The sequence below is a fragment of the Ceratina calcarata genome, unplaced genomic scaffold (genome assembly GCF_001652005.2).
Source record: "Ceratina calcarata isolate Rehan_Ccalc_2016 unplaced genomic scaffold, ASM165200v1 scaffold48.2, whole genome shotgun sequence".
Lineage (NCBI taxonomy): Eukaryota > Metazoa > Arthropoda > Insecta > Hymenoptera > Apidae > Ceratina > Ceratina calcarata.
The window spans coordinates 379423-391602 of record NW_017172225.1 but is presented as its reverse complement, the minus strand read 5'-3'; the positions used below and the strand labels follow the sequence as shown (position 1 = coordinate 391602).

The following is a 12180-nucleotide window of genomic DNA, read 5'->3' as shown; positions in this document are numbered from 1 at the left end:
TTTCTAAAGTGCATAAACTTTTGGGATTGACTGTATAGCCAATACATCCTTAAACGTTCAAGTTCCAAGTTAAATTTGTATTCTAAATAACAAAAGAAACAAACACAACAAAGAAAACAAACTGGAACATTTGTATTTACTGTGTAGCATGACTCAGGGCTGGTATAATTTATTATCTATATATGTATTTTAGTTGTGACTTTACAATATGTGCCATTTCTTATGATTCCACGTTCTTTTTAAATTCGGAAAACTGAATCTAGTAATCTTAAGCCTGAGAGTCTGCCATATAACGTGACAAATATGTTGTCTAGTCATACCAAATTAAGTTACAACGCAAACGTTGATTACACGTTTCCTTCCTTGAGACGAAGAGACAATATTTATAAGCCACGCGAACTATTTTACGCCATTTCGCATCCATCGATATCAATCTAATTGCGTACTCGACTTTATGCGTACAAAACAATACGAATTACATTTATCTGAATCAAGATATTTTTGTGAAAGATGAAGCATGAATAAAGCAAGTATTACATGTGAACATAGTGATAAAAGATAATTAGAACGATACCTGAATATATTTAGAAAACTAAATCAACATTTATTTTACAATAAGATATGTTTATGTACAATTGCAAACAAGTACAGTTTTTCCTTATGATAATAAATCTAACCGCGAACGATGAGTATTCCGAGTTATTACCATCGTTTACCTAGAACCCGATATCGTTGTAAATTGTAAATCATTTTCTTGGATGTTAAATGCCGAATTAGTCCTGAAACGTCAAACGAATTAACATAACAACGTTGCGCGAAACACCACAGGACCGTAATTGTGATAGCGTGTGAAAAGAGTCAAAGTCAAACGTTCGTAAAGGAAGTTTCCCATAGAAATTGTACCTTTTCTTGAATAGAATTTAGAAAAAAGTCCAATTAACGTGGCAAGCTCATCATCTTTGAACCGTGAAAACGTGCATGCAATGACACTCCAAGTTAGTGCAAAGTGTATTGTTAACGAAAAGTGATAACGAGCAGGATCCGTAAATTAAACATAGAATAAGTAACAAATAAAAAGAAAAAGAAAAGAGAGAAACGAAGATGCTTATCTAGATTATTCTCAGTTTTTATCCCGAACTAGATATTCGTTTATTAGAAAATTCTATTTGATAGCACTTGTAGAAAACGATTGTATATCGGGAAAGTGTAATTTCAGAAGAGATATGAGTACACGAGCGCAGTTTGCAGCAGTTACATTCGTACGTACAGCCTGGAAGCTTGTAGATGAATAGGGCCGTCGAACTTATTTGTTTAACGATGTTTCTGACATACCGAAAAAGCTATGGATAAGAAAGGAACAGTTCGATTCGATTAAATACGATGCCCGTACTTAAACTGTAGTAATATTAAATCTAACAAACATTTCCCTTAAATATCTTGTAGTTTCCATTCGAAAAAATTGCCGAGCGTTAACATCGTGATGATCGCACGCATACAACACACTTTCCTTGGTTGATGTTACGTGTGTAATTGAACAAAAGCTATTACTTATTTGTTACTTATTATGTAGGCAAGGCTGTTGTTTGATATTATGCAGATTATTCCATTACAAAACATATATGTTTAAAAGAGTAATATTTTCGTCACATGACGTTACGTGTTTAATTGTAGGGGATTATTGGGAATGGAGGACATTTTGCACAAGTTATTAGATACGACGGTACGTTCAAACTGATACTCGCTGTTCTTACCTCGCGTATATTGCAGGGTTCGACAAACCAAGTGTCGTACTTACAGGAACTCCGATATAGTGTCTTACGAACTGTAACAACAGTTGATAATGATTAGTGTCAGTGTTCGATATCGTTGGTACTCGATTGATACGCACCCAATGTTCGCCAAGCCAAGTTGCACCCATGCTCACAGCCATGTGAATCGTTAGGTAAAGGCAGAATAAAAGGTATAAAATAGAATATATGGAGATGGCGAGTAGCACTGCCCAGTGATGTGGCAAGTCTTCTTTAACGGTATTTATCACGAAATATATATTAATGCTTATCACAGCAGCGGACAACAACGTGGCGACAATTTTATTCGTTCTGAAATCGAATGGTCGTGTGTTAAAAAATCATTAGTAGAAGCGATATACCAGAGCAAATGAAGAGACTTGCAGTCCATTGCGGAAGTCACCCATTATTTGACTGCTGCTGGTGAACGCTATCGTTGGCAAAGTCGCGAACGGTAATTGGAGAGTCATGATAGCGTTCAGGATGTCGTTCATCCCGGTCAAGTTGTTTATGTCGCTGTAGAACGCGACGAAGAAGGTCGGAACGATGGCGATAGTTCGCGTGAAGAGGACTCGCTTCCAACGAGCCCATTGAAGGTTCAGGAAACCCTCCATAGCGAACTGACCAGCGTACGTTCCGGTCATTGTGGAAGACTGACCGGCGGCAAAGATACCGACGGCCCAAATGTACATCGCGGCCGCGCCAAAAGCGCAACCGAGAAATATCCCGCCTTTGTTGAGATCCATTGAAACAGTTTCGTTGTCTCTCTACAATCGAGAATTGAAATGGTAATCGTCTTATCGAATAAATATGATTTCTTCATTTACTTACAGGGAACGTATTCATTCCTAGCGTGTAATTATTAGCTTCGCAAACATCATACTGAAAACGGCAACAAATTGTAATATCGACTATATTATCATGAATAGAATTTTTCTCCATGGTACTTACAACGTCCTTATTTGTCTTTTGATATAGGCCGTGGGCGAACACCGCGACGACGAATACGTTAATTACGAAAGACACCAAAAGAGCTATGCAAGCCTCGACAAAGTAATACATGTTCGCTTCGCTAACTTTCTTCGATTCTTTGCGGTCGATGTCCCTGGACTGAAAATCCCGATACGTTTCACCATTCATACGACGCGCAGCGAATATTTAAAATTGACCGAAATGCCTACTTGATAAAAGATTACTTAAACTCTTTGTTCTTTCCTTACTTTAACAAGAGCACTGTGAAGGTATAAGTTATGCGGCATTATAACCGCACCGACAATCCCTACGGCCTGTAGCAACATAGTTTTATCGTAATTGTTGTACCAAGGTATGAACATTCCGCTCATCACTTCACCTTGAGGAGGAGCAGATATAATGTACTGAAATAAAAATATATATATATGTGTATCCTCCGTTAACTATTTTTCATTTCATTTTTATGTGTACAAGTCGTTAAGATTGTTCGCTAAAAATTCAAACCTCGTAACCAAACGTGACTGCCATCACGGTGATAAGAAATCCGAAGAAGAACTCTAATTTTCTCAGGCCGTATTTGTCCAACAATAAAAATGTAAACGTGTCAAACACTGTGATAAGTACACCACCCCATACAGGTATCCTGAAGATTCAAGTTATAGCGTTACATCACGAACGATTAGAATACTCTAAATGAAAAACGATACGACGGAATGAAACGAATGGTATTCGGGACAAATGAGGAAAGAATAAGAAAAGTATATTCTTACGCATTGTTCGTCAGTAAAGACAAGGCTATAGCTGTTCCTATCACTTCTTGCATGTCGCTACCAATAATGGCCACTTCTATCATTATCCATAAAATCATTCTTGGTACTATCTTGTATTGTCTATAACACATTTCAGCCAAATGCAAACCGGTTACTACACCGAGTCTTGCACTCAGTCTTTGCATAATAAGGCCGAGTACTGTTGCACTTAATAATACCCATAATAACTAATAAAAGAAACGAACGAGTAAATTAAGAACGGAGCGAAACGGAAATAGAGTAAACGGAATAAAACAAATGAAAATCAACCTTATATTTAGCAGTTACACCGGACTGCAAATCGGATTCTATATTTCCAGGATCTAAATAAGCTATAGACATTAAGAATCCTGGACCTGTGAAAGCCCATAATTTCCTTAAACTAAAAAAATCCTGAAACGATCGAGCGAAAAATGATTTATAACGACAAATTAAATGATTCAGAACTCAACTCTCACTGAATTCCACAGATGCCTGTTTACTTACGTTACTCGTCTCTGGTACATGAATCTTTTCATCGGCAAAGTAGGCCTGATTGCTATTATGCGTCAAGCGAGTGTTTTCACCGAAAACCTCGTTATTTTGTGTTTCCGGGCCACTTTGGTTAGACACTGTTGTGATCGTTGAATCACTGTTAGATTTGATATTGTAACTGCTCGGCATGGTGTATCGATAGAATGAGTCTGAAAACGAGAATTTACTAAACTTCGTTCTACGTGGACGAACATGTATGTTTAACAACAGCAAGAACAGTTTCACAAACCTGGCTTTGTTAATTAAATCACTGAGGTTGAGATTGTGACAATCAATGAGATTCGTGGATACTGATAATAAAATTGTACTGTTTTACTTTACCATAAAAAACAAAAGAGGTTCGCGAACTCGTATTCATTAAATAAAATACATAATGTATTTAAAAACAAGTGATAACAACGAGCAGTAGAAATAAACTGACACAACGCACGACTGTATTTAGGTGACTGCGAGGGTGTAAAGTATGGACTAAAGTGAACTAGAGTACGAATACGTAGTATACGTACAGCCACTTGGCCACTACGGCCACTAACTATCCTCTCCACTCTCCTCTCAGTCAACCCTCTCTCTGATCAAAAGATACGCACATTATCAAACATGTGGCGTGGCGGGGATTCATCGTTGTAGAATTCATGCAAGGGCACGTGGATCAGGCAGAATGAATAAATTACAAAATATAGCCATGCAACACGTCACTGGGCATCCCGTTAATTTATCTATAAGACAAATCGACCCACGAAACTTCTAAGAAATTATAATCACTCGAAAGAAGATGCACATCAGCATTTGCTATTTCAGCTCTAAATTATATTACTATGGCCGGTATTCAGAGTTATTGCATATTTTTAAGATCGTCTTAAGCATTTGCCTAAGTCCCTGTTCCCTGTACAAGACAGGGACTGGAAATATAGGATAGACAGGGATAACAAATTCTTAAGAAGATCTTAAGAATAAGCAACAACTCTGAATACCGGCCTACGACGAAATAGTTTCTTAATCTTTTGCAACTGAAAATATATCGATAGTGATAAAAATGATTTCCTGCAGATCTACACGTACCATAATATCGGACACTGATCGATTACGATTAGATAAAGCATGTTATTTTTTACTTGTTTTCGGACGACTTTATTACAAAGTGGATCGTGTTTTCTCGCGATAATAGAACTGTGCTTATCGTGACAACGGATCCGGTTCAGTATCGAGGGTTAATATTTAATTACTGAGAATATGAAATAAAATATTTTTATTTGCGTTAGATACCGCGTTGGTTGTAGTGAAGTAGACTGAAATAATGATAGTATACATGATATAATCAATAAGCAGGGGATTGTGTAATCTAATTTAAGGATAAACGAACTTTGTGCATACGCAAGCATTATTAAGATAACAATTGTCCCATCATAATGTATGGCGCTTACTCGCTAATGTATGGCGCTTTACTAGTTGCCTACGAGTGAATCATTCTGGTAAGCCCCGCGTGAAAGAGGAAAACCGAGTACAGTTGATTAAAGATGATTTAATAGAAGTTTTCTATTCCCTACCTAAAATTGTATAACGAGTAATTGTAAATAAGAGTAATGAAATTAAAATGAAATGAAGTACAAACGCATAGGGGAATCGCGGAATCTAATCTATAATTCCAATCACGGGAATAGTAAATCTCAATGATTCATCTTTTAAATTCATTAATAAACGCGCGTAATCCGACTAATGCGTCCATCCATCATTATAAGTATATTCAGATAACTTTTAAATAAACAGGGAAAATTGTGGAAATTATACGTATGCGTTTCTTCAGGAAAATGTTACGGTGAAAAAATTCTTGGGGAATACTCAAACATAAGATGATGAAAATGTTAAAGAATATGCTCTCTGGGAGAAACCCTATCTGTTTCCTTATAACAATGAAATTATAAATAAAAAATCGAGACTGGAGTATTTAGTTCAACTATTTTTACGATCAATTATCTGCAATTACGATAATTAGTTTTAACTGTCTCCTCAGAAAGAAAGCCACGAGCTAAGAAGTTACTGTGCGGAAAAAAATTGACCATGAAATTTATGTTATCCCGTAAATAGTAATATAAAGATAAGTGACTTTTATGAATATGGGTTTGCAATGACAGGAGAAGGATTTATTTCGAACGTATGTTAACGTTCCGTAATTAATGGAGGAAGGTGAACTTCAAAACCTTGAATCACCTCAGATGTTCTCAGAAGAAGAGTCGATGTTCGTAAGTAATAACTCATAAGTAAGACACGAAAACAATTGAAATATTCTTGTATGTACGTATATGCAGCATACACGTATGCAAGATTGAATACTATACTATACATAACAGAGCACAATAATGGCGAGCAACACCAATGTAATTCACGCTATAATGCGTGTGTCTGTGTATGCTTTATCTTCACCCACAGCACACATATTTTTTGGACGAATAATGGAGGTGTAGGCGACGATCGACATTCTTCCGTGGTGAAAATAACGTTTCTGTTTCGTGGTATTTACTACTGATCTACAGAGATTCGAAACTCGTTCGCGTTCGTGGTAGATAGTAAATACCTGAAAGTGCTCCCGTATGCGATTGTTTCGCAGCATATTTTAACTTGATGCCTAAACCTCTCTCCGTTTTTTATCTACAGTAGTAGTTTTTTAAATTATTGGTCGAATGCAATGCCATAGAGTGGGAAAGGGCCACGGTCGAGCCCGAAAACTCACCGTAAAGGAATTTCACGTTATGAGATAAGGGAATTTATGAGTCAGCCATTCAATTCTGTGTCACGATTTTACCACACGGTGACGAGGATATAGGCGGGACCTCGGTGTAGTCACAAGATTTTCCGTGGAACGTGTGGAAAAGTGGACGGGACGGTTTTACCGAGAGTGTGAGAAAGATTTTGACGACTTACCAGGTGAATTGAAAGACTTTTTCAATGGTATCGACTCCATTTTAATATAGTACAAACACGTAGCAATTACACCTTGACGAACAAATAAACTTGAACTGATGATAATTTGCTCGCGATAACACTTTACGTGATTAACGCTCTGTTTATCGCACAAGTTTTGAATACCCTTCTATATTTTTTATCTGTAGATACGATCCCTTACACATTTTTTACAAAAAAAAATATATATATATATATNGACAGATATATATATATACGAGCGAATCATTTTAAATGGTGCACGTTTGCTTTATTATAATGCTTTCAGAGAAATGTCGAACGGTAATTTGGAACAACAAATTGCAAACCTGCAGATTAACCATGGGGACGGTGTCAAGACTGTTAAACCTGGGAAGAAAGTGGGACCAGCTGTTCCTCCGAAACCAAAAAAGCAGCCACAGGTAAGCGAACGCGAAAGCATACGAACGAATGTTGAAGCCACTAACATTTTAAATCTGTTCTGTCTATGACTGTTCCTTCCTTACAAATGGGAACACGTTAAATGGTAACGAAGCTTCCCGAAAAGCTTCTTCTAAAATTAAGCTTGAGAAGAAACCTGATCTGGGATAATGTTTGTTTGTAGATACCGCAAAGTTATACTGTGAAGGCTGCCACTGTGCCATCGTACAGCACTGTACTGCTTAATAACTCCGCGCAAACGAACGAGAAATCGTCGAATTTTTACGCGAATTCTCCGTCGTCGTACGTGCCATTGAACATAGAGAAAAACGATTTCTCGTTGTTGACCTCGCCCTCGAACGAAAATGGGAAAGACGTTCCTAACAAAAGCCAACGGAATAACGAGAATTTTTACGTGCACACGCAATCCTCTGATGAGAAGTACGAACCGAAATACGGGTACGAAGAAAAGAACTACTACTCGAACGTGGGGAACATGCCTGCCCCGCAAGTTCCGGTCGATGATCATTTACGATCGCCGAAGAGTGTCGTATACAGCAACATAGATCTACCCATGTCTATGTCTGCGAATAAACCGCCAAAAACTGAGAAAGACATTATCTACAGCAATATTCAATGGAATTCTAAACCGGAGAACACCTATTGCAACATTCCGTCTTCACATAATAATGGTAAAGAATTGTGTCGACGATCTCGCGATCGATACCGAACGAAATGTATGATTCGATTGTATTGCAGATGATTTACCGCCACCGCCGGAACCGTCGGAGTATGTGCCTTGTGTTCCGGGTAGTTCGTTTCCGCCGCCACCGGAGGAATTACCGCCTCCGCCGAGTCCCGTGTCGTCCAGTTACAGCGAGTTGAGACGTGCCACTTATCAAACTGATTTTCCATCCGACAGTTATCCAAACGACATTTATGGCCCAAGTTCGCAGTCCAGTTCCACCTATGAATCTATATATGAGCCGATCAATCCTAGACCACCGTCACAGTTGTCCTGCAATTACTCGATGTACTCCGGTTACGGATCGGCTACGTCCACGCAGCCTCAAGGAAAAGTATCGCCCGTTAAAGAGGTACGCGTAGCACGTATCATATTTTTCGTTAACTCTTTCACCTGGGAAGGGTTAAAGAGCCGACGATCGTCGAAGGGATCTCGTTGAAAATTTTACTTGATTGCTAGGTGGATGTTCTCACCGATCTGTTGGTCCAAGGGATGGAAGATAATTCCGAGGAAAGCGACATATACGGTATCTGCGCGCAATGCGGTCGCAAAGTCGAGGGTGAAGGCACTGGTTGCTCGGCCATGGACAAAGTATTCCACATCGACTGTTTTTGCTGTTACGTTTGCAAGGTCAATCTGCAGGGTAAACCGTTCTACTCGTTGGAGAGTAAACCGTACTGCGAGGAAGATTACTTGAACACGTTGGAGAAATGCTGCGTCTGCACCAGACCGATACTCGACAGGATATTAAGAGCTACTGGAAAGCCGTATCATCCGTCCTGCTTCACGTGCGTGGTCTGTGGTCAAAGTTTGGACGGGATACCGTTTACGGTGGACGCCACGAACCAGATCCACTGTATACAGTGTTTCCACAAGTGAGTGCCCGACCTCCCTTAATTTATCCGTAAGTTTCAGCGGTCACCGAAACAATTTATATTTTTCCATAGGAAGTTTGCACCGCGTTGCTGCGTTTGCAAGTTACCGATCATGCCGGAGCCGGGACAAGACGAAACGGTGCGTGTCGTCGCGTTGGATCGTAGCTTTCATATCCAGTGTTACAAATGCGAAGACTGCGGCTTGGTTTTATCTTCGGATTCCGAAGGACGCGGTTGCTATCCTTTGGACGATCACGTTCTATGCAAAAGCTGTAACGCGACGCGCGTGCAAGCACTGACATCTCACATGACGACAGAGTTGTAAACAATAAAAATTTTTAATGTTTCTAGCCGTTTTTAAAGATTTCTATCGACTTTACAATACAGAAAATTTCTTTTGTATCTTTCAATAATACAATAATATACGTTCGTTTCGACGATGAGCCTGTAATACGTTCGAAGAAAAATGACCGAATTAATGTTACTGCCTGCAAACTGCCAAGAGTCGAACTGAAAAAATGATTGTTAAACGGACCGGCAAAATTAGAGTGACACATATAAGAATGAATGGCGCTAATCGTCATGTATTCAAGGTGTTCCTAGCGTTAAAAAGAAGCGTCTACGTTACGTCAATAACTGTAGAAATGAAAACCGTTCAGTTGATTGTGCTCTCCTACTGATCTAAATATATAAAAGTAAAATGTTATACTCCGAGATGTATCGAACCCGTTATGTATTTAGATTTCCGCTTTACGACAAATCATGTGATACGATAGAGTTAATAGCATTATACAGCGTATTAGTGCAGATACCTTAAATTATACATATATATTATCTACTTAGCGAACGAAAAGACTAAATAAATCGAGTATCGAATAAACTACCTAATGCATTTAAAAGGAACGAGCGTACTTATTTTCCTTTGTTTAGAAATAATTCGAAAAGAAGCAAAACCAAACTAGAGAAAGGTAAGTTAACAAATACGATGTGCACGTGGGTACTGGAGCATTTTATATTTTGTATCTCCTCGATGAGATTTTATTATTATTATTATTATTATTATTATTATCCTTGTTATTATTATTGTTATTATATACTTGCAGGAGAGATTCACACTTATTTTAATCTATATTTTCCTTCTATGGCTCCTCTTCCATCTATGTAATGTTTCATGCGCGGGTATCTTTATTATTTTGTCGTTTTTCTTTTTAAATATATGCATCTCTTATATTTAATATATTCCTCTTTTATTATCATCGAGTACTCGGATAGCCTTCTTTCGTCGTACAATCTACATGTCACTCATATATAATTTATGTTTTTATCTTCTTTTCTTAGTACATCAATTTTCGTGTTTGAAGAGGTATGCTTTATATAGATTGTGGAATGTATACGTCGGCTTTTCGACGATTCAATCAACGCGACTTGTGATAGACTATCGCTATTAGAATATATCTTATCGATACGGAAAGCTAAAGACGAAAAAAAATTCTTTCCTGAAGATCGTACTGTACAAAATTCATCACCTTACAAGTATTCAATCGATCATCAAATGAAATTATTTCAAGATCGCTAGTCTTATCTATGTTAGAATTAATAAAGATTTTGATACGTGTTAATGGAACATAAAACATAGCGCTATTTGAAGGATAAGAATGTTTCGCACGTGCTCGTGAACTTAGAATAATCCACAATCATAGAAAGCACACCGCACGTATTTATGCGTGTTCGTGTGTACGTAAATATACATCAATTATATTCCTCTATGTTTAGCTACGCGTACCCACTAATACCTATCTTATATAGACTCTTCTTTTATATTATAATATACTTTTACCAAGTATATGCATATATTTATATATGTATATCATATTTTATATCGCATCAGCACCACTCTACGTTAAATTTAGTACGTGTACAATAATCGGAAATAAACAATCTCGTTCGTCCCTAAGTAACACGTGTTAATTCGTTCGCTCGTTAGACCGGTACCAAACTGAACATAGAATCGTACTTTATACTCGTGTTATCTTTTATCTCTCGTTATGGATGTATTATAATTAATTTAATATTTATATTATTATGTTCATTTATGGATGCGTCGAATAGGTATTTTGTATGCGTTTACACACGAATCCATATAATATGCCTTTTGCACGCGCATCTAACTTGCGGTATTTTTCTTCTATTTTCTCGCTTCGTTTTTACTCCCTTATTTCTGTTAAACTCGCATGCAATTATAATCACAGCCACCAGTCCCAGTTACGCGCTCGCACACACCCAAATTTATGCACCTATTTGTTCATTATCGCACTTGCATTTCATATACCTTCCGGTATACGTTTCTCATATATATTTTTCGTTCTGTTATACATACGTATATGTCTGTCTGTGTGTTGTGTATGCATATATGTATAATATCTATGCGTATATTAATTATAGATATATGTATATTGCTGAGATATCTTCGTGTGTATTATACATAGAAATAGGTGCCGAAACTAGCTGCTCATTCTTATTATTCTTTCCTGCTCTTTTTTCTAACATTTCTCCGATTCTATTATATACGCTGTAACGTCGTGTTCTTCTCAGTTCCATTTGTACAACCATAATGTAACGAGATAAGAAAAAAACGGGGGTCATACGACCTGTGTTTTCCCAATTAATAAACGCTTTAAACTTTCTTCTTCTTAGTTTTTCGTAAATCACGTTTTCCGTTCAAAATAACATACACCTTTGCGTCTTCGAAAATTCGCTTGGGTACTCACTTCAAACCGCTGCGAAGGGGCAGACTTTTCTTCTTCTTCTTCTTCTTTTTCTTCTTTTAAATTAATAAATAAATAGAGGAACAACATTCTTCAAACGTCGTATTTTTTCTTATAACAATATTAGAGACTCTTGGAACGTAACGCAACAAATGTTTAACAATATAATCACGAAAACAAATAGAAGGCACTCTTGCATTTTTTATTTTCTCAATAAATTAATTTCCCTTTTTTATTTCGTTAACGACACGGGTAATCTAATACGAGTTCTAGGCCTTTGTCGTATTCTCGTTTACGTATTCCTCGACTATAAATTAATTTTCTTTCTTCTCAATACTT

At 37.4% G+C, this 12180-nt stretch overlaps 2 protein-coding genes across 8 annotated transcripts; one reads left to right on the top strand and one right to left on the bottom strand.

Moving 5' to 3' along the window:
- Positions 1-579: 579 nt before the first annotated feature.
- On the bottom strand, positions 580-7188 carry Mvl (solute carrier family member malvolio). Of its 5 annotated transcripts, XM_026815898.1 has the most exons (13): positions 7019-7037; positions 4332-4392; positions 4055-4251; positions 3839-3961; positions 3530-3756; positions 3264-3402; positions 3008-3163; positions 2739-2897; positions 2619-2669; positions 2172-2554; positions 1889-2099; positions 1752-1822; positions 580-779 (listed from the first exon to the last, which is right to left on the bottom strand). In XM_026815898.1, the coding sequence occupies exons 3-13, from the start codon at positions 4229-4231 to the stop codon at positions 713-715; spliced, it is 1764 nt and encodes a 587-aa protein (XP_026671699.1). In that variant the 5' UTR covers positions 4232-4251; positions 4332-4392; positions 7019-7037; the 3' UTR covers positions 580-712. The 5 variants fall into 5 exon arrangements, with proteins under 5 accessions (XP_026671699.1, XP_026671698.1, XP_026671700.1 ...); XM_026815897.1 differs by lacking the exon at positions 4332-4392 and having other exon boundaries at positions 7019-7186; XM_026815899.1 differs by lacking the exons at positions 4332-4392; positions 7019-7037 and adding an exon at positions 5524-5646.
- On the top strand, positions 6317-9979 carry Zyx (lipoma-preferred partner zyxin). 3 transcript variants are annotated; one of them, XM_018029075.2, is made up of 6 exons: positions 6317-7021; positions 7326-7458; positions 7665-8148; positions 8216-8553; positions 8661-9076; positions 9149-9979. In XM_018029075.2, the coding sequence occupies exons 2-6, from the start codon at positions 7330-7332 to the stop codon at positions 9399-9401; spliced, it is 1620 nt and encodes a 539-aa protein (XP_017884564.1). In that variant the 5' UTR covers positions 6317-7021; positions 7326-7329; the 3' UTR covers positions 9402-9979. The 3 variants fall into 3 exon arrangements, with proteins under 3 accessions (XP_017884564.1, XP_017884563.1, XP_017884565.1); XM_018029074.2 differs by having other exon boundaries at positions 6318-7021; positions 7641-8148; XM_018029076.2 differs by lacking the exon at positions 6317-7021 and having other exon boundaries at positions 7366-7562; positions 7641-8148.
- The last annotated feature ends 2201 nt before the right edge of the window (positions 9980-12180 follow it).

Coding starts and splice junctions, on each gene's coding strand:
- Zyx (XM_018029074.2), top strand. CDS start 7,330: ATGTCGAACGGTAATTTGGAACAACAAATTGCAAACCTGCAGATTAAC. Junction 8,554..8,660: donor AAGTATCGCCCGTTAAAGAG/GTACGCGTAGCA, acceptor CTTGATTGCTAG/GTGGATGTTCTCACCGATCT. Junction 9,077..9,148: donor TGTATACAGTGTTTCCACAA/GTGAGTGCCCGA, acceptor ATTTTTCCATAG/GAAGTTTGCACCGCGTTGCT.
- Mvl (XM_026815897.1), bottom strand. CDS start 7,058: ATGGAGTCGATACCATTGAAAAAGTCTTTCAATTCACCTG. Junction 3,403..3,529: donor TCTTTACTGACGAACAATGC/GTAAGAATATAC, acceptor TTGAATCTTCAG/GATACCTGTATGGGGTGGTG. Junction 3,164..3,263: donor CAGTCACGTTTGGTTACGAG/GTTTGAATTTTT, acceptor TTTTTATTTCAG/TACATTATATCTGCTCCTCC.